Source organism: Columba livia, unplaced genomic scaffold (genome assembly GCF_036013475.1).
Source record: "Columba livia isolate bColLiv1 breed racing homer unplaced genomic scaffold, bColLiv1.pat.W.v2 Scaffold_95, whole genome shotgun sequence".
Lineage (NCBI taxonomy): Eukaryota > Metazoa > Chordata > Aves > Columbiformes > Columbidae > Columba > Columba livia.
In genome coordinates, this window is record NW_027043818.1 from 477,485 (window position 1) to 498,848 (window position 21,364).

General features: G+C 54.9%; 1 protein-coding gene and 1 long non-coding RNA gene across 2 annotated transcripts; both read right to left on the reverse strand.

Moving 5' to 3' along the window:
- Positions 1–16,005: 16,005 nt before the first annotated feature.
- LOC135578184 (maestro heat-like repeat-containing protein family member 2B) lies at positions 16,006–18,398 on the reverse strand. Its single transcript, XM_065048540.1, has 5 exons — positions 18,291–18,398; positions 17,738–17,899; positions 17,389–17,511; positions 17,024–17,091; positions 16,006–16,685 (listed from the first exon to the last, which is right to left on the reverse strand). The coding sequence occupies exons 1-5, from the start codon at positions 18,396–18,398 to the stop codon at positions 16,544–16,546; spliced, it is 603 nt and encodes a 200-aa protein (XP_064904612.1). The 3' UTR covers positions 16,006–16,543.
- Positions 18,399–18,719: 321 nt separating this feature from the next.
- LOC135578185 (uncharacterized) lies at positions 18,720–19,733 on the reverse strand. The gene is made up of 3 exons (XR_010469515.1): positions 19,601–19,733; positions 19,244–19,296; positions 18,720–19,036 (listed from the first exon to the last, which is right to left on the reverse strand). It is a non-coding gene; the product is annotated as an uncharacterized LOC135578185 (long non-coding RNA).
- Between the last annotated feature and the right edge of the window lie 1,631 nt (positions 19,734–21,364).

Sequence of the window (21,364 nt, forward strand, 5' to 3'; positions counted from 1 at the left end):
GCTTCGCTGCCAGAACGGCTGCTGCCTTTGCAGCCGCACTGGAAGTCCCTGTTCCAGGGCGCCATTTGTAGCGAATGAGGTACAGACTCTTTTAAGGTGCAATGAGAGACGTTTATTACAAATTCAGGCTTGCGTTTATACTCGCTATGATGCTTGCTCAAGCATTTGTTGATTAGCTAAGTTAGTCATTACATAAGTGATGTATTTTGTGTTCCCACCAAAGTTACTGCCATAAATGCCTTTTTTGTCTATCACAAGCTGTCCCTCTGTCCTTGATGCATCAATCCTGCATCAATCCCTCTGTCCTTGATGTATCACATAGCACACAGTCTTGTATTTTTCCACTAACGCTTGTTCTCATGCTGTTGGCTCTTGCAGTTTCTCACGTGCCCAGTCTTCGCGTACTGACACAGAAGAGGGATCACGAAAGAGGATTGGAGCGCACCTGTGAGTCAAGAGGGGACAAGGAGGAAGATGACAGTGGTGGACCTGCGAGTGAGGAGGGGACAAAAGAGGAGGAAGGTGATGGAGCTACGAGTCAAGAGTGAGGAGGAAGATGAGCAGCCTGAGCCAGCGAGGAGGAGAATGTCTCCTTAAGCACAGGGATCAACCTGTGATGAGTGCTGCCCCCTCCCACCCCTAGAAACCGTGCTCAGGGGCCCGGGTCTCCCTGTCCAAGGTGGTGTCCAACAGCCTGGGCCAAGTCTTCAGCGCTGACTGCTGGTAAAGTGGGAGCAGGGGCTGTTGGCTGGGTTTTGGGAGGTGGGGGTGGTGAGCAGGGGCCGGGCTCTTGGACTCGGGAGCGGTAAAGGGAGCAGGGTGGTCATCTCTTGAGAGGTGTCTGCTTGTCTGCCAGCAGGTAAAGGTAGGGGAAGAGGATCTCACCTGGGCAAGGGCCTGGCCAGCTCTCCACTCACAGTTGTCTGGATGCTGTTGTGTGCTGCTGTAAATGCCAGACGTGTAGGGCAGAGGGTGAAGCTGACTTTGCCTGGGCGGCACAACTGGCTGGGTGTGCAGAGCTGAGGAGAGCGGGCTGCTGCGGGTGACCCTAAAGCTGGAGAACCGGCCGGCAGCTCCAGACGCTCCTGCTGCCGGGCAGGGCCGTGCAGGCCAGTGATGGATAAAGATGATTGGAGTGCACCCACCAGTCAAGAGGGATCAAGAACGAAGACGCTGGTGGTGGAACCGCAGGTCAGGAGAGCTCAAGGAAGGAGAAAGGTGATTGTGGCAGTATGGGTTTTTCTAGCTCACACGCCAATGAAAACAGTTTGGATAATAAAAGAAATGTATGCCAAACCAGTAATTAAAGGCAGAGAAGGTTTATATGGTATGTTTGCGGTAGACCTGAAGGTATATTTATTCCTACAACAAAGGAGAATTCACAATGGTAATTAGCTGAGGATGTGAAGTTCCAGATTGCATTGGCAACATACGCAGGGAACATATCAGTTTATTACCCTCAACATAAACTGTGGGCTGAAATTGGTGATTTACTGTTGTACGGCAGATGCTGCTGTCAGCAACGACCAGTAAGGGACAAGACTGTATTTACTGATGCCTCTGGTCGCTCACGTAAAGTTGTAATGACGTGGCTAAACTCAGATACCCAGTGCTGCAAACACAAGGTAGAAAAAGAGAGCAAGGGTCAAACAAGTTCTTGAGATGACAGATGTTAGGATCGCTTTGAGGTGTTCTGTGACAAACCTTTGAATGTTGGAACTGACTCACATTATACAGCTGTCATACTTACCCTGCACCTGCAAACCCTGCACCCCCAAGCCCCTGTACCCCAAATTCTGCCCCCCACAAGTTTCACCCTAAACACCTGCACCCCAAAATCCTGTCCTACCCAACCCTTCACCTCAAACCCCTTCACCCCAAGATCCTGCTGCCCTAAACCCTGCACCCCCACATCATCCCTCCAAACCCTGTCTTCCCCAAAACCTGGCACCCCCAAACCCTGCACCCCAAATTCCTGCACCCAAAGATCCTACTGCCCTAAACCCCCAAATCCTGAATCCCTGGAACCTGCACCCCGAGACCCTGTAGCCCCAAAACCCTGCCCCCAGAACCTTGAATCCCCAAATCTTGAACAACCTAATCCTCTGCCCCCGTAACACTGCAGCCCCAAAACCTGCACCGCCAAGTCTTGCACCCCCCAAAACATCCCCCCTCCAAACCCTGCACTTCAAAACACTGCACCCCAAACCCTGAACGCCCAAATCAAGCACCCCCAGTTCCTGCACCTCATACCCTACACCCCAAATCCTACCACCAAAACCTTGCAATCCTTAGTCCTGCCCCCCACACCCTGCACCCCCACACCGTGCACCCCAAAAACCTGAACCCTACAACCCTGTACCCAGAAACTCTACACCTCCAAATCCTGAACCCTTAAACCCTGCACCTCCAGATCCCTCCCTCAAATCCTGCACCCCAGTGTCCTGAACACCTGAAACCTGCACCTCAAAGCCCTGCACCCCATATGCTGACCCCCAGATGCAGTGGCAGAGCCCCCCGGGGGATGGGGTCGTCGCCAGCCCGGCCAGGAGGTGAAGCCAGAGACCAAAGAGACAAAAGGAATCCTGTGAGAAGGTACCAGCCAATGAGCAATCGCCGACACGCACGTGCAGAGCGCGTGGACAGTGCGTGCAGCCAATCACGGTACTGGATAGCGCGTGCTGTAACCAATCACGTTGTTGCACGGCGTGTGGACAGGGCAGCTTTTGGCCCAAAGCCAGCGTGGTGGGGCGGTCAAGGTGAACTCTGTGAACATCACTTGGTGTGTCCGGTTCCGTCTCTCGCATGGCAGCGACATTGAACGGCCGCAGTTTCCTGTGTTTTGGTGACCCAAACTCTCTCCAGTGCACAGGACGGTGATCCTCTGTGCAGCAACAAGGCCTGTTAGCACAGTGCAAGTTGGGCTACGTTAAAGCAGTAGAGCAGCACTGGTGATCCTCTGTGCAGCACGTCAAGATCCAGTCAAATAGGTGTCTGGAGGTAACTGGCATCATCTGGAAGAAATCCCGTTTCTGCCTCCGGAGCAGGAGGGGAAGCAGGTAGTGAACTCAGGGCAGGTGTTTGCATGGCTCCTGTCTACATCAGCCCTCAGATCACCTGTCTGGGGTAAGTGCTTTTCCAAGGAAAAACAATCAGCTGCTCAGAGCAAACGAGCACTTCAGCAACAGAGCAGCCTCAGCTGGGCTGGCTCTCGCTGTCCCCCTGGGGAGGATGTTCCTCCCCATCCCCCACGCTCCTCCCGTGGGGCCCTGACCCATTTCTCATGGCTGCCAGTGTCCAGCCCGGCCATGGCAGGGGCGGTGTGCCCAGGGAGGGTCCAGGCCGGCGGCTGAACCCACAGCCCCTGGGTCCCTCAGCTCGGCTGGCCAGGGATCCTCTCGCCCGGGCCCCCGCTGTCCCCATCAGCCCCAGCTCCCCCCTTGCACCTGCTGCCTCTGCCCCCATCACCCTGTGCTCTCCTCAGCTCCTCCCAGGTCCCTGGTGGGTGCAGGGGGTCCTGCCGTGGTGGTGACAGGGGGGAAAGCCCAGAGGGGTGGCAGGGCTGGAGCTGCCCCGGGCTGTCCCCTATGCCTGCCCTGGCTGGGACTCCCGAGGGGCCGTGCCATGGTGGGACGGGGTGGTGAGGACCCTGTGGGTGGTGAGAAGTGGGGCAAGGTCCCAGGGCCTGTGGGGAGACCCCCCCACTGCCATCCACACACAAAGACCCTGACCTGGGGCCCCTGGGCCTAAACAACGGGCTTGGGCTCAGCTGGGCCTGGGGCTAAAGTTGACCCCATCAGCCCATCAGGGCCACCATGTCCTGGCCACCAGCCCCCTGCGGGCACCGGCGTCTGGGCCAGCACCACCACTCCTGAGCCGGGAGCCCCAGGAGGTGACGGGGCCCCAGGGTTTGGCACTTGGGACTTTGAGGTGCGGGGAGGAAAACTGGCAGCTCTGTTTTCAGTTTAAATAACCAAAGTGTCTCGTGATGTCCAGAGCCAGTCTGGTCCAAAGGACACAAAAAGCCTCTGAAAAGAACTGCAGCACGTTCCCAGGAGACGCCATTAGATGCCCCACGATGGCTTCCTTGGCCAATTGCGCTGTGTGAGAAGGCCCATCAGCAAACCCCCAGTTTTCCAGTCAAGATGTATTTCAGTCACATCCTGCAGCTCCTCACGTGCAGAACCATTGAGGGCTGAGAGGGAAACGAAGCCCCATCCAGCAGGAAGCCGGTGTTGCCAAGCGCTGAGCAATGGTGCCTGCTCGGGGCCAGGACACACCTCACAAGCCATGCGGCCCCACCCGCTTTGTGTGCCGGGGCCAGGACCCGGGGCTGAGGCCACGCTCGCCCAGCCCGGCCGGCTGCAGACGCTGTGTCCGCTCTGCGCGGTCAAGGGCGGCAGCAGCTGCTGGGAGGGAGCGACGCGCAGCCTCGGCGGCTGTTGGTGGCGGCGTGTGGTTGGCATGGCCGCAGCCAGGAGCCAGCAGGGCGTGGGCCGGGGGCCCGGGGTGCTCAGCCGCCCCTCGCCCCGCCGGGGCCTGATGCTGAAGGACGAGCGGCAGCGGCAGCTGGAGAGGGTGCGGGCTGAGCTGGAGTCCGAGCGACTCCGCGCCCGAGAGCTGCGCTGCCACTTCACCGCTGCACACCCGGGAGCTGAAGGAGGCGGCCGAGCGGGACCGGCGGCTCCTGGCCACACGGCTGCACTCCGCATGGGCGCAGCGGCAGGCGCGGGAGCTGCAGCGGCTGCGGGAGCTCATCCGGTGGCAGCGGGCGATGCAGATCCGCCAGCTGCTGCGCTCCAAGGAGGCCGAGCTGCGCCAGGTGCAGGGGGACGCTGCAGCAGCAGCGCGGCAACGCCGTCCGTGAGGCACGGGACCTGCAGCGGCAGCTGGCCAAGGAGCTGGTGAGAGGAGCCGGGAGCAGCAGCCGGGCCCGCGCTGAGCTGCAGGACGTCCTCAGCAAGCTGCGCTGGGAGAGCCATGGCGAGCAGGCCGCCCGCATCCTCCGCCTGGAAGACCAACTGCTGCAGCAGAGGAGACTCTTCCTGAAGTACATCTCGGAGCGGTTCGAGGGCGAGCAGCCCGCTTCCTGCACCCAGGCCAGGGCCTGGCGCCGCCTGCACACCGGGGCCACCGGGCCCTGCTCTTTGGAGAGCCTCATGGCATCTTACTCCGGCCATGGAGAAGGGCAGCGGAAAACTGGCAAGACCTTCACAGAGGCTCGTCTGCGGGAGGAAGGGAACAGCGCGCAGGTTTGGCCACAGACTGCGGGGCAAGACTCGGCGCTGCGCTGCTTGGAGTCCCCGCCGCAAGGAAGGAGCGGCCGCGGGCGCTCGGCAGCACAGGTGGCTGCTGCGGCCGTAGAGCAGCAGCAGGACGGGCTGCCTGGGAGCACTTACGTCAGGCTGCTGGAGCAGAACGCCCACCTCCAGAGCGCCCTGAAGGACCTCGAGCGGCGATGCAGTGTCCTTCAAGGGAACTGTCTGCTGGGGAAGGCAAGCTGTCCTCCAGTGCGGGAGGGTGCAGGTTCTGGGGGTTCAGGATTTGGTGGTTCAGGGTTTAGGGCAGTAGGATCTTTGGGTGCAGGATTTGGGGTTGCATGGTTTGGGGGCCAGGATTTGGGGTGCAGTGTTTTGTGGTGCAGGGTTTTGTGGTGCAGGGTTTGGGGTGCAGGGTTTGGGGAAGGAGGATATGGGGGTGCAGGGTTTAGGATAGAATGATCTTGGGCTGCAGGGGTTTGGGGTGGAGGGCTTGGTAGGGCAGGATTTGGGGGTGGAAAGTTCAGGCGGTAGGGGTTGGGGTTCAGGATTAGGGGGTGCAGGGCTCTGGGGTGCAGGGTTTGGGGCAGCAGGATCTGGAGGTGCAGAGTTTTGGGTGCAGGGTGTTGGGTGCAGGATCTGGGATTCCAGGATTTATGGGTGCAGGGTGTTGGGGGTTTAGGGTGGGAGGATGTTGGGGTGCAAGGCTGAAGGGTTTGGTAGGGCAGGATTTGGGGGTGCAGGGCTTTAGGGTGAGGCTTTGGGGGTGCAGGTTTCATGTCTTTAGGAACTGGGGGGCAGGGTTTTGTGGCGCAGTGTCGAGAGTTTAGATTGCGGGGTGACAATAAAACCCTGGCAGATGTATTGCTAACCTCCTCTACTCCCTCACTTCCCCCTTTTGTCCCTCCCTCTCCCCCTTCCCACTCAGCACAGGCGATCGGGAGGGAAAGAAGGACAGAGAGAAGAGAGTTGGAAAATTAACAATGTTTTACTAATGCTGCTAATAAGAATAGAGAAAATAATACAAAATATACAAAACCAATCTTGAAAATCCCAGCAGCTGCAGCACTGGCCCCCAAAGTCCTGGACTGGACTCTGCAGCCAACCGGAGCTGGATTCAGTCCGTCACTGGCCTCAGTTCGCAGGGACGACTAGCAAGGTCCTCTCCTAATTTCAGCCATAAGGAAAAGGGATGAAAAAGGGAAAGGGACAAGATCCTCGTGATCTCCCACTTTTAGATGAAGTATTCATGTGAATGGGATGTTACACTCCGTTGGTCAGTTTCTTGGTCACCTCTTTCTCGTTGCCCCTCTCGCGAGATGTCCATCCGTGCTTATCAATAACTTCACATTCCATTGCTGTGTTTACCAAAACATGGATCTGGTTCTCCAGGAAAATGCAGCTGATATGAAGCTTTAGCTGACAGGCAAATTCACTGAAAGAGAAACTTGTTTTTTAACAAAACCAGGACATTCCACCCCTTATAATATGACTTAAACCTTATCTATGCAATCTATCAATACAATCTAATTAATCACTACTACTATATATATATACGTATGTACATATATACACAGGAGTAATTCATCTTAATCAGTGGACCATCCTTTGACAAGTTCATTAAGTTCATTTTGTCACAACACTCTCCCAGGGCAGGAAAAATGGTACAAGTGCATCTCATGACCACTGTTTGTGGGTTAAAGACATCGACTTGGAAGGAGCTGTCAGGTGCCACTCGAAGAAGCGAGCGCTGGTTTCATCATCACTGTCTTGATCTGAAAGACACTTATTAAACACTGTTAGTGCGGCAATTCACATCCTGCAGTTCAGTATTGAATATTTTCACCTAGAATCAAATCCCCTTGAGGCACACACCGAACTTCTCCATCCTTAAGCATCACCCACCAGGTGCTGCCAGGTCCCTGGGCAAAACCAATCCCCTGAAATGGGCTTGCTTTGCCTGAGGCAGGAGGAACCCAGACTGCCTTTCCTGACATGTTTGTCATGTGTACTACAGGGACTTTATCTCCTTCCACAGTACGAAGAATTCCCGATTGAGCAGGCCCGGCTCGACTGGTTGATCCCCCAGTGTTCAACCAAGTGGCTTTTGCTAAATGTGAATCCCAGTGTTTAAAGGTTCCATCACCAAGTTTCTTTAGTGTAGTATTTAACAAACATTGTACCTTTCAGTTTTCCCAGAGGCTGGTGCATGACATGGAATATGATATACCCACTCAATATCGTGTTCTTTGCCCCAATTGTCTATAATACTGTTTTTGAAATGAGTACCATTGTCTGATTCAATTCTTTCTGGCATACCGTGTTGGCAAAGGACTTGCTTTTCAAGGCCCAAGGTGGTATTTCGGGCTGCAGCATGAGGTATGGCATATGTTTCCAACCATCCAGTGGTTGCTTCCACCATTGTAAGAACATAACGCTTACCTTGACGTGTTTGTGGAAGTGTAATATAATCAATCTGCCAAGATTCTCCGTACTTATACTTCAACCATCGCCCCCCATACCATACAGGCTTTAACCATCTAGATTGTTTGATTTTGGTGCAAGTTTCACATTCATGAATAACCTGTGAAATAGTGTCCATAGTTAAATCCACCCCTCGATCACGAGCCCATTTATATGTTGCATCTCTACCTTGATGCCCTGAAGCATCATGGGCCCACCGAGCTAGGAACAGTTCACCTTTATGTTGCCAGTCCAAGTGCACCTCAGCTACTTTAATCTTAGCAGCTTGATCTGCTAGTTGGTTGTTTCGATGTTCCTCGGTGGCTCGACCTTTAGGCACATGAGCATCTACGTGCCGAACTTTCACAGGCAGGCTCTCTAGCCGAGCAGCAATGTCTTGCCACAGTGTGGCAGCCCAAATGGGTTTACCTCTGCGCTGCCAGTTGCTTTTCTTCCATTGCTGTAGCCACCCCCACAAGGCATTTGCTACCATCCATGAGTCAGTTTAGAGATAAATTATTGGCTACTTCTCTCGTTCAGCAATGTCCAAAGCCAGCTGGATGGCTTTCACTTCTGCAAATTGACTAGATTCACCTTGTCCTTCAGTGGCTTCTGAAACTTGTCGTGTGGGACTCCACACAGCAGCTTTCCACCTTCAGTGTTTTCCTACAAGACAACAGGATCCATCTGTGAACAGTGCATACTGCTTATCAGTCTCTGAAAGGGTATTATACGGTGGTGCTTCTTCAGCACGTGTTACCTCCTCCTCATCTGGAGACATCCCAAAGTCTTTGCTTTCTGGCCAGTCTGTAATCACTTCTAAGATCCCTGGGCGATTGGGATTTCCAGTTCGAGCTCGTTGTGTGATCAGTGCAATCCATTTACTCCACGTAACTTCAGTTGCATGATGTGGAGAGGGCACCGTCCCTTTGAACATGCAGCTCAGCACCGGCAGTCGAGGTGCCAGGAGGAGCTGTGCTTCAGTACCGATCACTGCTGAAGCAGCTCGAACTCCTTCGTATGCTGCTAGTATCTCTTTTTCAATTGGAGTACAGTTGGCCTCAGATCCTTTGTATCCTCAACTCCAAAAACCTAACGGTCGACCTCGGGTTTCTCCTGGTGCTTTCTGAGGCTCCAGGTAAGTCCATTATCTCCGGCTGCGGTGTAGAGCACATTTTTAACATCTAGTCCAGTCCGAACTGGTCCAAGGGCCACCGCATGAGTTACCTCACGTTTCCTTTGTTCAAAGGCTTGTCGTTGTTCAGGGCCCCACTCAGACTGGCTCTATTTACGAGTCACTCAATAGAGAGGGCTCACATTGTGGCTGTAGTCAGGAATATGCATTCTCCAAAAACCTACAATGCCCAAGAAAGTCTGTGTCTCCTTTTTATTAGTAGGTGGAGACACTGCTGCAGTTTTGTTGATCACATCCATTGGGATCTGACAACGGCCATCTTGCCATTTTATTCCTAAAACTGGATCTCTCATGCAGGTTCCTTAACCTTGCTTCGTTTTATGGCAAAACCAGCACCCAAAAGAATCTGAATTATTCTCTCACCTTTCTCGAAGATTCTTTCGCTGTGTCGCCCCATACGATGATGTCATCAATATACTGCAAGTGTTCTGGAGCTTTACCTTGCTCCAGCGTGGTCTGGATCAGTCCATGGCAGATGGTAGGACTGTGTTTCCACCCCTGGGGCAAGCGATTCCACGTGTACTGGATGCCTCTCCAGGTGAAAGCAAACTGCGGCCTGCACTCTGCTGCTACAGGAATAGAGAAAAGTGCTAGCAAGCATCATAGCGAGTATAAATGCAAGCCTGAATTTGTAATAAACGTCTCTCATTGCACCTTAAAAGAGTCTGTACCTCATTCGCTACAAATGGCGCCCTGGAACAGGGACTTCCAGTGCGGCTGCAAAGGCAGCAGCCGTTCTGGCAGCGAAGCCCAATCGAACCAGGAAAAAGGACCGAGAACCAGGACAGGGCGCACCCACCACCAAGGAAAGGTGAGCGACTGGGAACGTGGGAGGGAAGTTATCCCTTGAACAGAGACAAACCCTGGATGTCCTTCAACATTTGCTACAAATGCAAATTCAGGATGTATCGGGGTCTGACTCGTTAATTTTTTCAGAATGGATTGCTAATCATGTGCTAGACTTTCCTACAGCTGGTACATTTCAGTTGGAGGCATGGCGCAATGTTGAATGAGAATTATATGAACAGGCAGCGACTGGAGATAAAGCTGCTTGCAAATATTTATCTACTTATCTGCTCTACTGCGCATGAGCAGAGGCTGCTTCAAGGCACGATGGGAACGGTTTGGGTTTGGTTCTCCAGGTCTCTAAAGCCAAGAGTAATAAATGTGATCTGTGTCGTGGCGCAGGAACTTCATAGAACCATCGAATGCTAGGGATTGGAAGGGACCTCGAAACATCATATAGTCCAATCCCCCTGCTGGAGCAGGAACATCTAGATGAGGCTACACAGGAACGTGTCCAGGCGAGTTTTGAATGTCTCCAGAGTAGGAGACTCCACAACCTCCCTGGGCAGCCTGTTCCAGTGCTCTGTTACCCTCACTGAGAAGAAGTTTCTTCTCAAGTTTAAGTGGAACCTCTTATGTTCCAGCTTAAACCCATTACCCCTTGTCCTATCACTGGTTGTCACTGAGAAGAGCCTGGCTCCATCCTCGTGACACTCACCCTCTGTATATTTGTAAACATTAATAAGGTCACCCCTCAGTCGCCTCTTCTCCAAACTAAAGAGCCCCAGCTCCCTCAGCCTTTCCTCACACGGGAGATGCTCCACTCCCTTCAGCATCTTGGTTGCCCTACGCTGGACTCTCTCCAGCAGTTCCCTGTCCTTCTGGAACTGAGGGGCCACAACTGGACACAATGTTCCAGGTGGGGTCTCACCAGGGCAGAGTAGAGAGGAAGGAGAACCTCTCTCGACCCACTAACCACCCCGCTTGTAACCCACCCCAGGATGCCATTGGCCCTCTTGGCCACAAGGACACAGTGCTGGCTCATGGTCACCCTGCTGTCCACCAGGATTCCCAGGTCCCTCTCCCCTACGCTAATGGATCATTCCTCAACTTATACTGGAACCTGGGGTTGTTCCTGCCCAGATTCAAGACTCTACACTTGTCCTTGTTATATTTCATTACATTTTTCCCCACCCAGCTCTCCAGCCTGTCCAGGTCTCTGATGGCAGCACAGGTTCCAGTGTCAGCCACTCCTCCCAGCTTGGTGTCACCAGCAAACTTGCTGATAGTCACTCTAGTCCCTCATCCAAGTCATTGATGAATATACTGAACAGTACAGGGCCCAGCACTGACCCTTGAGGCACTGCACTAGATCCAGGCCTCAACTGGACTCTGCTCCATTGACCAGGACTCTGTGGCTTCTTTCCTTCAGCCAGTTTGCAGTCACCTCACTACCTGGTCATCCAGACCACAATCCCTCACTTTAGCTATGAGAATGCTGTGGGAGACTGTGTCAAATGCTTTACTCAAGTCAAGGTAGATCACGTCCACCGCCCTGCCATCATCTATCCGCCTCGTTATATCTTTATAAAAGGCTATGAGGTTGGTCAAGCACAACTTCCCCTTGGTGAAGCCATGCTGACTGCCCCTAATGACCCTCTTCTCATTAATATCCTTGGTGCCATCTCAAGGCATAAGCCGTTCCATCACTTTCCCAGGGATGGAGGTGAGGCTGACCGGTCTATAATTACCCGGGCCTTCCTTCTTGCCCTCTTTGAAGACTGGAGTGACATTTGCTCTCCTCCAGTGCTCAGGCACCTCTCCCGTCTCACAAGACTTGGCAAAGATGATGGAGAGCCGTCCAACAATGACCTCAGCCAGCTCCCTCAGCACCCGTGGGTGCATCCCATCTGGACCCACGGATTTGTGGATGTCCAGATTGCCTAATTGTTCCTTAACCCAGTCCTCATCAACCAAGGCAAATTCTTGCACCGTCCTGACTTCCTCTGGGGCCTCGGGGGTACGGGGCTCCTCAGGACAGCCTCCGGCAGAGTAGACAGAAACAGAAAAGGCAGTCAGTAACTCTGCCTCCTCTGTATCTTCTGTCACCAGGCCACCCACCTCAATCATCAGTGGGCCTACATTGCCTCTGCTGTTAGTTTTATCTGCCATGTATTTGGAAAAGCTCTTTCTGTTGTCCTTGACCCCTCGTGCCAGTTTTAATTCTAACGAGGCCTTAGCTTTCCTAGTTGCCTCCCTACATCCCCTGACAACAGCCTGATATTCTCCCCAAGTGCCCAGCCCCTCCTTCCATGATCTGTAAACTCTCCTCTTCCACCTGAGCTAACCCAGCAGTTCCCTGTTCAGCCACACAGGCCTCCTGGCTCCCTTCCTTGACTTCCTGCGTGTTGGGATGCTCTGATCTTGTGCCTGGTAGAAGAAACCCCTGAATATTAACCAACTGTCTCGGGCCCCTTTACCTTCAAACAGCCTTGTCCATGGGATTTTCTCTAGCAATTGCTTGAAAAGGCCAAAGATTGCCCTGCTGAAGTCCAGGGTTGCAATTCTGCTTGCTGCTCTGTTCCTGCTGCACAAGATGCTGAACTCCACCATTTCATGGTCGCTGCAGCCCAGGCAGCCCTCAACCTTTACTGCTCGACCAGACCCTCCTTGTTAGTGAGGATGAGGTCCAGCAGTGCACCTCTCCTGGTCGGCTCCTCCACTATTTGCATCGGAAAGTTATCTTCAATGCACTGGAGGAACCTCCTGGACTGCGCCCGGCTGGCTGAATGGTCCTTCCAGCAGACATCAGGGAAGTTCAAATCCCCCATGACAACCAGGGCCTGTGACTGTGAGGCTGCTCTCAGCTGCCTGTAGAGGCCTCATCAGCATTTCAGGGAGCAAGCTGAGCATTCTGATTCCACCCTAGGGGGATGGGAGGCCTCCCAGTCCCCATCAATTCTAGAATGCTGCCCCACTGATGCAACCCCATCCCCCTTCAAGCCTAGTTTAAAGCTCTCCAAATGAGCCCTGCTAATTCCTGACCCAGCATCCTTTTGCCCCTGCAGGATAAACAATTCCCACGCATCACTGTGTGGACTGGTGTCCTACAAATCCAGCCATTATCGAAGAATCCGAAGCCCTGCCTGTAGCACCAGTCTCAAAGCCAATCGTTTACGGATTGAATTCTTCTATTCCATCCCACGTTGTCACCCAAAAATGGAAGGAGTGACGAGAAAATCACTTGAGCTCCAGACTCTTTCACCATCCATCCCAGAGCCTTGAAGTCTTTCTTTATTCCCCTCATACTGTGGGGTGCAGCCTCCTCCCCACCTGTCTGGAAGATCAGCAGTGGGTAGTAGTCTGTCGGGTGCACCAAGTCAGGGAGTGCCCTGGTGATATCCCTGACCCGGGCCCCGGGTAGGCTACAAACTTCCCTATGACGAGGGCCAGCTCTGCATATTGGGCCCTCCGTCCCTCTCTGAAGGAATCGCCTATTACAGTCACCCTTCTTTCTTTCTTGTCAGAGGCAGTCTTGAGGTGTGGAGTTAACTGCCTCTTCCTACGTGTCCCTGTAGGCGGATCTTGCACCGTGTCCTCACCCACCTGCTCTTCAAGCTCCAGGGATTCAAACTTGTTACAGAGGAGCACCTGGGGACGTAAAGCAGGTAGGGAGGGGGGGTTTCCCGTGACACCCAACGGGAACTCGCTTCCAATCCTCCTCATCTTTTAGGGCACTTACCTCTGCGCGACAGCGACAGGGCAGGGGCTGTCTTGGGTCTTCCGCCTCTGCCCGACAGATAGGGGGTCCGTCACCTTTTGGGGGGTATCCCCCTGGGGCCTTTCTGAGTGGCACACCAGGGAGTTACTCCACCAGTTTATCTCCTTTCACACTCCCTGATGGTCCTTAGTGTCTCGACCTCCTCCTTGAGTTTTGCATCCTTGCTGAGCAGATCTTGCACCTGCTCACACCCCACACAGGTCAAATTCTGGCCTCCCTCCCCCACAGCAGCAGGCTCTGGCACTCCCCACAGCCGGTGACCTGAACAGCCACGGTTCAGGGTAAGGTCTCTGTTCCAGTCGCCACAGTCTTTTTCAGGCAAGCTCCTCGGCCCGCGCGCTTCTGCAGCGTGGCCCCGCCCATCCCGCGCAGGAGCCAATCCCGTCCGCGCCCGCCACCGGGCCCCGCCCCCCCTCCCGGCCCGGAGCCGCCGGCGGCCGCAGAGCGGCGCTGTCCGCCCGCAGCGCGGCCCCGGCCCCGGCGGGTCAGCGGCAGCGGGGCCGGGAGCGCTCGGGCTGCGCCCGCCCGGGACGGCCCGGGACCGAGGGCTCCGCCGCTGCAGCCCGTTTCGTGCCGTTTGCACCCCGGCTTACACGGCTGCAGCCTTCCTGCTGCTGCAGCTCACACAGCTTTCTTCCTTCGAACCGCACAGCAGGTCACACTCACAAACGTTCCGTGCTCGTTGCCATAAGAATAACTGCAGAAGAATCTACAAACATTACACAGATATACCACCGACCACAGCTTTCTGAGCTTTCAGGTTAGAGTTCCTGTAGATACCCATGTTTCAATCAAACAGACACCACCAGCAGAGCTGCTGCCTCTGCCGTCTTTGCTCAGAAAGCAGTAACAACACCAGAAAACACATTGGCAGCCGGTGCTTTGAGCAGTGAAGGTGGGATCTACAAAAGTCTGATTAAACCAAGCAGCCTGAGGTCTTTATCAAGCTGCAGATGTGCCAGGAATGCTGAAATGCAAGAGTTTACTCCTGCACTATTCCACAATGGAACAGCCGCTTCATATCAAAAATCATCTCGAAGTTCCAAACCAGTACATTAAAAAGCTGTCACTAGGTATTAGAAGACCACTGCAAGATCTTATTGCTTTTGAGTTAAATAACAATTTTTCAATAAACCAAAACCCAATCAGTTTCTGCAGTCTGTTGCTCATCCTCCTGTTCATTCATTAGCACTGCAGCAATCAGTTTTTATACAATGTCTCAACAGAGGCGATTGAAAAACCCCAAACAAAACTTATTGAAGCCCACGGACCCCCCGCCCTCCCTGCCCCCCTCACCCTGAGCCCCACGATCAGCACCTGGTGCGGGAGAGGAGCACAACTGGACAGACAGAACCAGAAATGCGACTGCGGGGAGAAGGAAACACCAAGGGAGTTACAGCTTCCTTAACGTTCCAAATCCGACGTCTTCCAAACCAAAGCACATAACCCTCATCATTTAAAAAGCAAAGTTGCTCTATACGTGTCTGATCCTCACCCAGCTGAGCGGTTCTCAAGTCCGCTGAGCTCCACTGTGCAGCCGCCCCCGCGTCTGTGTCCCCTTGTCCGGAGTCCCCAGTCGCGGGACAGTGAGCGGGGTTGGGCTCCAGTGACAAAGAAAAACACAAAGAGTGGAACTGGGAAAGTGATTAAAACAGGAAACCTGAAAGGCAGTTTAATTTTAATAACTTATTTTTACACTGCTAGAAGCACATGAAGTACGGGGGGCACGAACTCTGTTACTACACATATGTGCCTTATTACATAAGCACAGGAAACAAGGAAGTAGCATTCCTTCTGTTTTTGATGTAATGATGAGCTAATCCATCTCCTGAGATGGCTTCCAGACCCGATTTAGTATCTACACCGTGTTTACTGCAGATAAATCCCCCAGGTCAGCATTAATCGAAGACAATGTGCAGAATCAGCAACATGCAGGGAAGCACAAGATCCTGGATTCCTTAGAAGAGTCTGCTTCTAAAATTGTCTAAAAACGCTACAGAAATCGTAGCAGATAAACAACAGTAGCCACATTTTGTTCTATGGCATTTACATAATGTTGATCCACCTGTATTAACTTGTGCCCTTTCGGAACAGAACTGTAAACTCAGAGTGTTCAAAGACTTCTTTCTTTTGAATGGAATATGCTCATCTTTTCCTTTCATTCTATCTTCACAAAGTATTTAGCAGGGAAAAAAACAGGTTAAAAGTTGCTGCTATCTAAACGATGTTGTCATAACTATACAGACTGAACCTGAGCATGCAGTGATTATTTTACAGGTGGACATATATCAGTTCAGCAATATTCGTTGAGTTTGATTGAATCACACGTCTCTTGTGATAAAGATCAAGGCTACATGATCCAGCTTCAGGTGCACTGACTCACACTCTGCTGGTGTGTTTTGTTGAGTTTGCCTGGACCACTATGAAGCAACAGGAAAAAATATCCACACACAACAAGTATAACATCAGCGATGCCTTTAATTGTTTTTAATGTATACATTATGTACACTCAAATACTTCCAACTAGTCACAGAGGTGGAGACAAACTCACATTCTTTGAAAAAGGTATTGGCTGACTTCTACCCATTTAATCTGAGAAATTCACTTTTCTTGGCAAAATACTTGAGAAAAACATCACTGTCATAATAAAGATTATTTCCACTACGTGTCACCTGACAAATCATTTCAGTTCAAACATATTGAGTCACATTGCATATTTTACAGATTAGAAAAAAGCGGTTTAAAATAAATTTAAGACGATGCATTAAAAATAAACTACTACCTAGTTGAACACACTCAGAAACCAAAGAGTAAATGTCCAATGAGGTTTCCAGGTAAGAGTATCCTACAGATTTGAGGCGTGCTTTGGGACACTCAGCGCCTCCCTGTTCACCGTACGTTATATGAACTGCAGCAGTTGAGACCCTGGGATGTGTAACATGTAAAAGCCATGAACATTAAAATAATGTTTATAAATCACAAGCATGTTATTTGGCTCCTTTAGTGACTGAAAGTGACAGGAGTGAAGCATCCAAACGTGATTTGTCCCACATTCATTCTTCACCACTCTGCAGCTGTTCTAGCAGGAGCTTCACAGATGTTTTCCCCATTTAAGAGGAAGGAAGGAGAGGACAGGACAGCCTGGCAGCACACTGCCAGCAGGCTGCGGTTCTCCTCCCTGCTCAGCGCTGGCCTCAGCTTGCTGGCCAGGGGAAAAAGGAAGAGAAAAGAGAAAGGGGATTTACCAGCCCTCTCCAGAGTGGCTCAAACCATGCCTGGGTTCCTCCTAATCGAGGGCCCCAAACCCACCAGCCCCAGCCCCTGCCAGCAAGCGCTGCCCTCAGCTCCAGCAGCTCCTGCCTCCCCCCGGGCAGCAGCAAACCCCCACCCCAGGGTAAGGAACCCCTGGGGCTCAGGAGACACCCAAAGTGGGGAGCAGCCTCCCACTCCACAGCCCCAGCAGCTCAACACCACTGGGGCTGCCCTGGCCAGCTGGGATGGGGCACACGGGGAGTCCCCAGAGTCGGGAACAGCCCTCACCTCAACTCCTCCAGGGCCTGAAACACTCCGTACACCAGGGAGTCCGCAGGCTCCTCCTTGATCCAGTCCTGCAAGTCACAGAGACACAGGCGCAGAGTTGTCAGTAGACATGGACACGGGACGGCCCTCCTGCCTCCCCCGGGACCGGCTCTGCTGCCAGGCCTGGGCAGACACTGCCCCGTCACCCCACGGGTCCCCAAAGGCACCGAGGGAGGGACCTTGCTCCACAGCCACCCTGCACCCCAGGGCCCCCCAGCTCAGGACACAGCTCCAGGAGCTCGCGTGAAGCCCAGAGACCATCGCCCATCTGGGGAAAGTGCAGCCCAAAGCTCCCCCGTGTGACTGTCCCTGCTGCAGGCACTCACCAGCAGGGTCTGTGTCACCTCCTGCTTCGAGGACAGCTCAAAGCTGCCAGCATCACCCACAGTCTGGATGGCAGAGCTGACCTCAGTGACACTCTGCACCAGGGCGAGCTTGAGCTGCATCTCCTGAGGGCAAAGAGAGCAAAGCACCCCTTGAACTCTCTGCAGGGCTGAGAGGTGGAAGAAGAGTATCAGCAGGGGGACACACAGGGGTTTGCATCTGGATGTTGAGGACAAACCCTTCCTTGAGGGATCTTTAGAAAGAGTTTGTCCATCTTGGTACACCCCGGCCCCAAGGGGCTGGAATGAGGGCACCCAGGTGTCCCTGTCCCTGCACGGCTCGTGCTCCTACCCTCTGTGTGACTCTGGAGAGCTGCAGGATGGTGCCCATGATCTCCCTATCCACACGGGCGAGCAGCTGCTCCCTGGGGGCACGCAGAGCGATGCCGCTGTACACGCACATCAGAGCAGCACGAGTGGCCTGAGGTCTCTCTGTGCCCTGCGGCAGCTGTGCCTGTGACAACAGACATGCCCCCAGACGTCAGCCCCGGTCCTGCCCCGCACCCTCACCAGCTCCTTCCTTCCCTGGGCACCTCCCGGCAGCTCCTCGAGCTGCGAGCTCCGGGGCCGGGAGCTCTTCCCGTCCTGCAGCCGGGGCTCTGGCACGGGATGGGGAGCAGGGAGCAGCCAGCATCGCACACACTGCTGGCGGATTTACCGCTGTCCTTCCCAACACAGCTCAGGGGCCCCAATGCCGGGACATCCCCTCTGAAACACAGGTCTTGGGCAGCTCTTACAAGAGGGCTGATATAAACACAGCTGCCACAGTTTGGCTACAGAAGGTGTAGAAGTGGAAATAAGGTCAAAAAAAGGAAAGCCAAAGAGTGAAACCCTGGATCCTTTACCTTCCAGCCCGTGGAAGTCTCATAAAACCTGTCTCTGGTAAAAGCAGTCACTGTGTCCAAGACCAGGTTGAAGTGGGTCTCAGCAGCATGGGACACCACAGAAATCATCCCCTGAAACCACAGGGAAATGGGGAGTGGGCTCCAGCCCGAGCACTCAGCCACGGCCAGTGACAACGGCCAGGCAGGACGTTGCAATAAGGGGGAAACAGCAGCGATGGGCACATCAGGGAGGTCTGGAGCAGGGCCAGGAGCAGCTCTCCCTCTGCCCCAGCAACAGGCAGAGGATGCTCAGGACATGAGCATCACCTCACCTGGGTCTCAGAGAGCTCCGCAGAGTCTGTGTCCTGGAGGAACCTCAGCACCTGCCCTTGGACGTGGCTGAGGTCCCGACAACCTGCCAGCGCTGTCCCGAGAGCCTTGTAGAGGAAAAGCTGAACGAGAACAGGCTGAGCCCGAGATGCGGTCACAGCCCGACCTGTCAGGAGAGGGCTGGCCCCAGACTGACCCGACTCCCCCAGGAGCAGGCGGGACTGCCCGCAGTGCCAGGCCGGGGCAGCACGGGGGGAAGCGCAGTTTGGGGGTGAAGCAGTGAAAACTGCCTGCGTGGGCAGAGTCCCGGTGTGGGGCAGGAGACAAACCTTCTGCCAGGAGCCGGGGGCAGAGCTGCCCAGCTGCCGGCTCAGCTGCTGGCTCAGGCCCACGCTCCAGGTCTCATCCTCAATGAGCTTCAGGGATGCTCGCAAGAACTGGGGGGAAGAGGAGAGGAAGCGGGTGTCCCCCTGCCCTTGGCCAGGGCCCTTCCCACACCCCTGTGTCCTGGGATGCTGCTGGGGAGAGCTGCTGGAATGGCAGTGTCTCCCCTGCCAAGCCCAGCCCTCTTTTCACCAGCTCTCCACAACTCTGTCTGCTCCCTCTTCTCCCCGTCCGTTTGTGACACCCCGAGGATGCTGTACCTTAAGCACATGCTGCTCCCACTCTGCAGAGTCCAGGGAGCTCTCGGCTCTTCCTAGAAAGCAAGAGGAAGCAAAAGCTCTGCTGCTGCTCAAGCTCACACCAAAGAAGAGCCCGGTGGTCTCCTCTGCGGTCAGACCTCCCAGAAATCCCAGGCCATCAGGCTGGAAAGGGCCCACAAGCGCCTGTGCCAAAGCCCTTGCAAGGCCACAGACACAGGAGGGAGCCCAGGGGTGTTTGTCAGAGCCACTGCATTCATGATGGGGAAGGTCGCACTGACCGTGGCTGATCCCCACTGTGTGACTGCTGGGAAGCTGCCCCTCCCTCCTCTCCAGCCTCTCCTCCCACCCACACTTTACCTGCCAGGTGCTGCAGCAGGAGGGGGATCTCGGTGGCCCACGCTGTCCCCAAGGCCCCGCAGATCCAGCCCTGCAGGGCCTGCAGCAGCTGCAAGGCAGCGACTGCGCGGCCGCTGCTGGTGTGAGGAGCCGCCGCCAGCACCTGGGTGAGGGCAGCAGAGACGGGTCACCCCTGCCACCAGAGCCACCCCCGCCAGCCCCGAGACAGGACTGGGATCCCCGCGGGGCTCGGGCAGGCTCGGGAGTGCTGCCAGAAAAGCTCTTTCTTTCCCCGGGGCCCCGCTACTCACCAGCGTTCGAGCCAGCAGCGCCTGGGGAGCCGGCAGCCGGGCTGCGGGGAGGGGGAAAGGCTGGTGAGATGAAGAGGCCCCGCCATGGCCTGACCCTCGTACCTCCTGTGGCCCACACAGGGCTGAGAGCAGCTGCACGGCCACAGTGCTGGCCCGGGGGCTCCCCAGGCTGCCCCGCATGGGGTGAAAGCAGATCCAGCACGGCCAGGAAGGAGCCCCCGGCTCCCCAGGAGCCAGAGCCTGACTCTGCCCTTTGCTTTTCCTGGGCTCCTGCTCAGGGTTCATGGGGCACAGGGAGACACAGACTGGCCTGAGCCCCTTCCAAACCCAGCAGCACTCCCTGGGGCTCCTACCTTGCTCCAGCGAGACCACAGCATCGGGCTCCTCCTCTTCCTCACATCCCGCTCTCTCCCGTTTCTCCAGCAGGGCTCGCAGGCCGCGGGACAGCGGGATCAGCACGCCGCTGTACTGGGCTGGCACCACGTACTGCAGCAGCCTGGGCCACAGGAGCTGCAGAGAAGAACCGGGCAATTCAGCACATCAGCATTTCCACTCAGTTCCAAGATGTAAAGGATGGTTTGCATTTCCCTGAGCCTCGTGTGCTTCAGCACACGTGAGGGGAGAGGTTCAGGCCATGAGGAAGAGCAATTAAAAACACTCTGAAGGCAAGAAGTGGCCACAGCAGCAGGACAGATGGCAACTTACCTGGGACATCCCTCTCTGAGTGACATCCAGCGAGCCCAGGATGTCCACGCACAGGGACTGAAGAGCTCTGTCCTCCTGGGGCTCCCAGGCAAAAAGGCCTCCTGCCGCCTGTAAGACAGAGTTGGCAAAACCCCGGTTCCTCTCAGCTCCCGACCGACCAGGCTCAGGCACGGCCCCACCACCGCTGCTGTGCCAGCATCCCGGGAGCAGCCACCTCCCGAAGGAGAATCCAGAAGCCCTTTCCTTTGCCCTGCTCCCAAAACAGCCTCCTGGAGCCCTGGAGGAGAGTGGCACACACACATCTCCCAGCCAGCCAGATGCTCCAGCCAGAGAGGGAAGATCCTTGGCAAGCCAGCAGGAGGCTGGGCCATCCCTGGCCTTCATCTCCTGGGTGCCCGGCTGGAAACACTCACCCAAGGGGCTGCCACACAGCCTGTCCCCTTGCCAGAAGGGATGTGGGCCCCAGGCTGCTATGGGATGGGCAGGGCATGCTTTGGAGAGCCAGGGCACGAAAACACCACAGAAAGCTCCTCTAGCCAGGCCCACCTGTGTGCACGGGCTGAGCTGGGCTGATGGCCCATCAGCATTTCGGGACGGATGGTGTCGTGTCCCCACAAGTCTGTCCCTCCCTTCACAAGGCAGCTTTGCTGGAGGTGTGTGTGGGCACAGCTCAGCGCGAGGGGCGTGCAGGCAGCCCTGGGTGGCGTGTCCAGGTGCAAACCCACGTCACCCCGACATCTCCACCACCATGGCACAGCCCTGTGGAGGC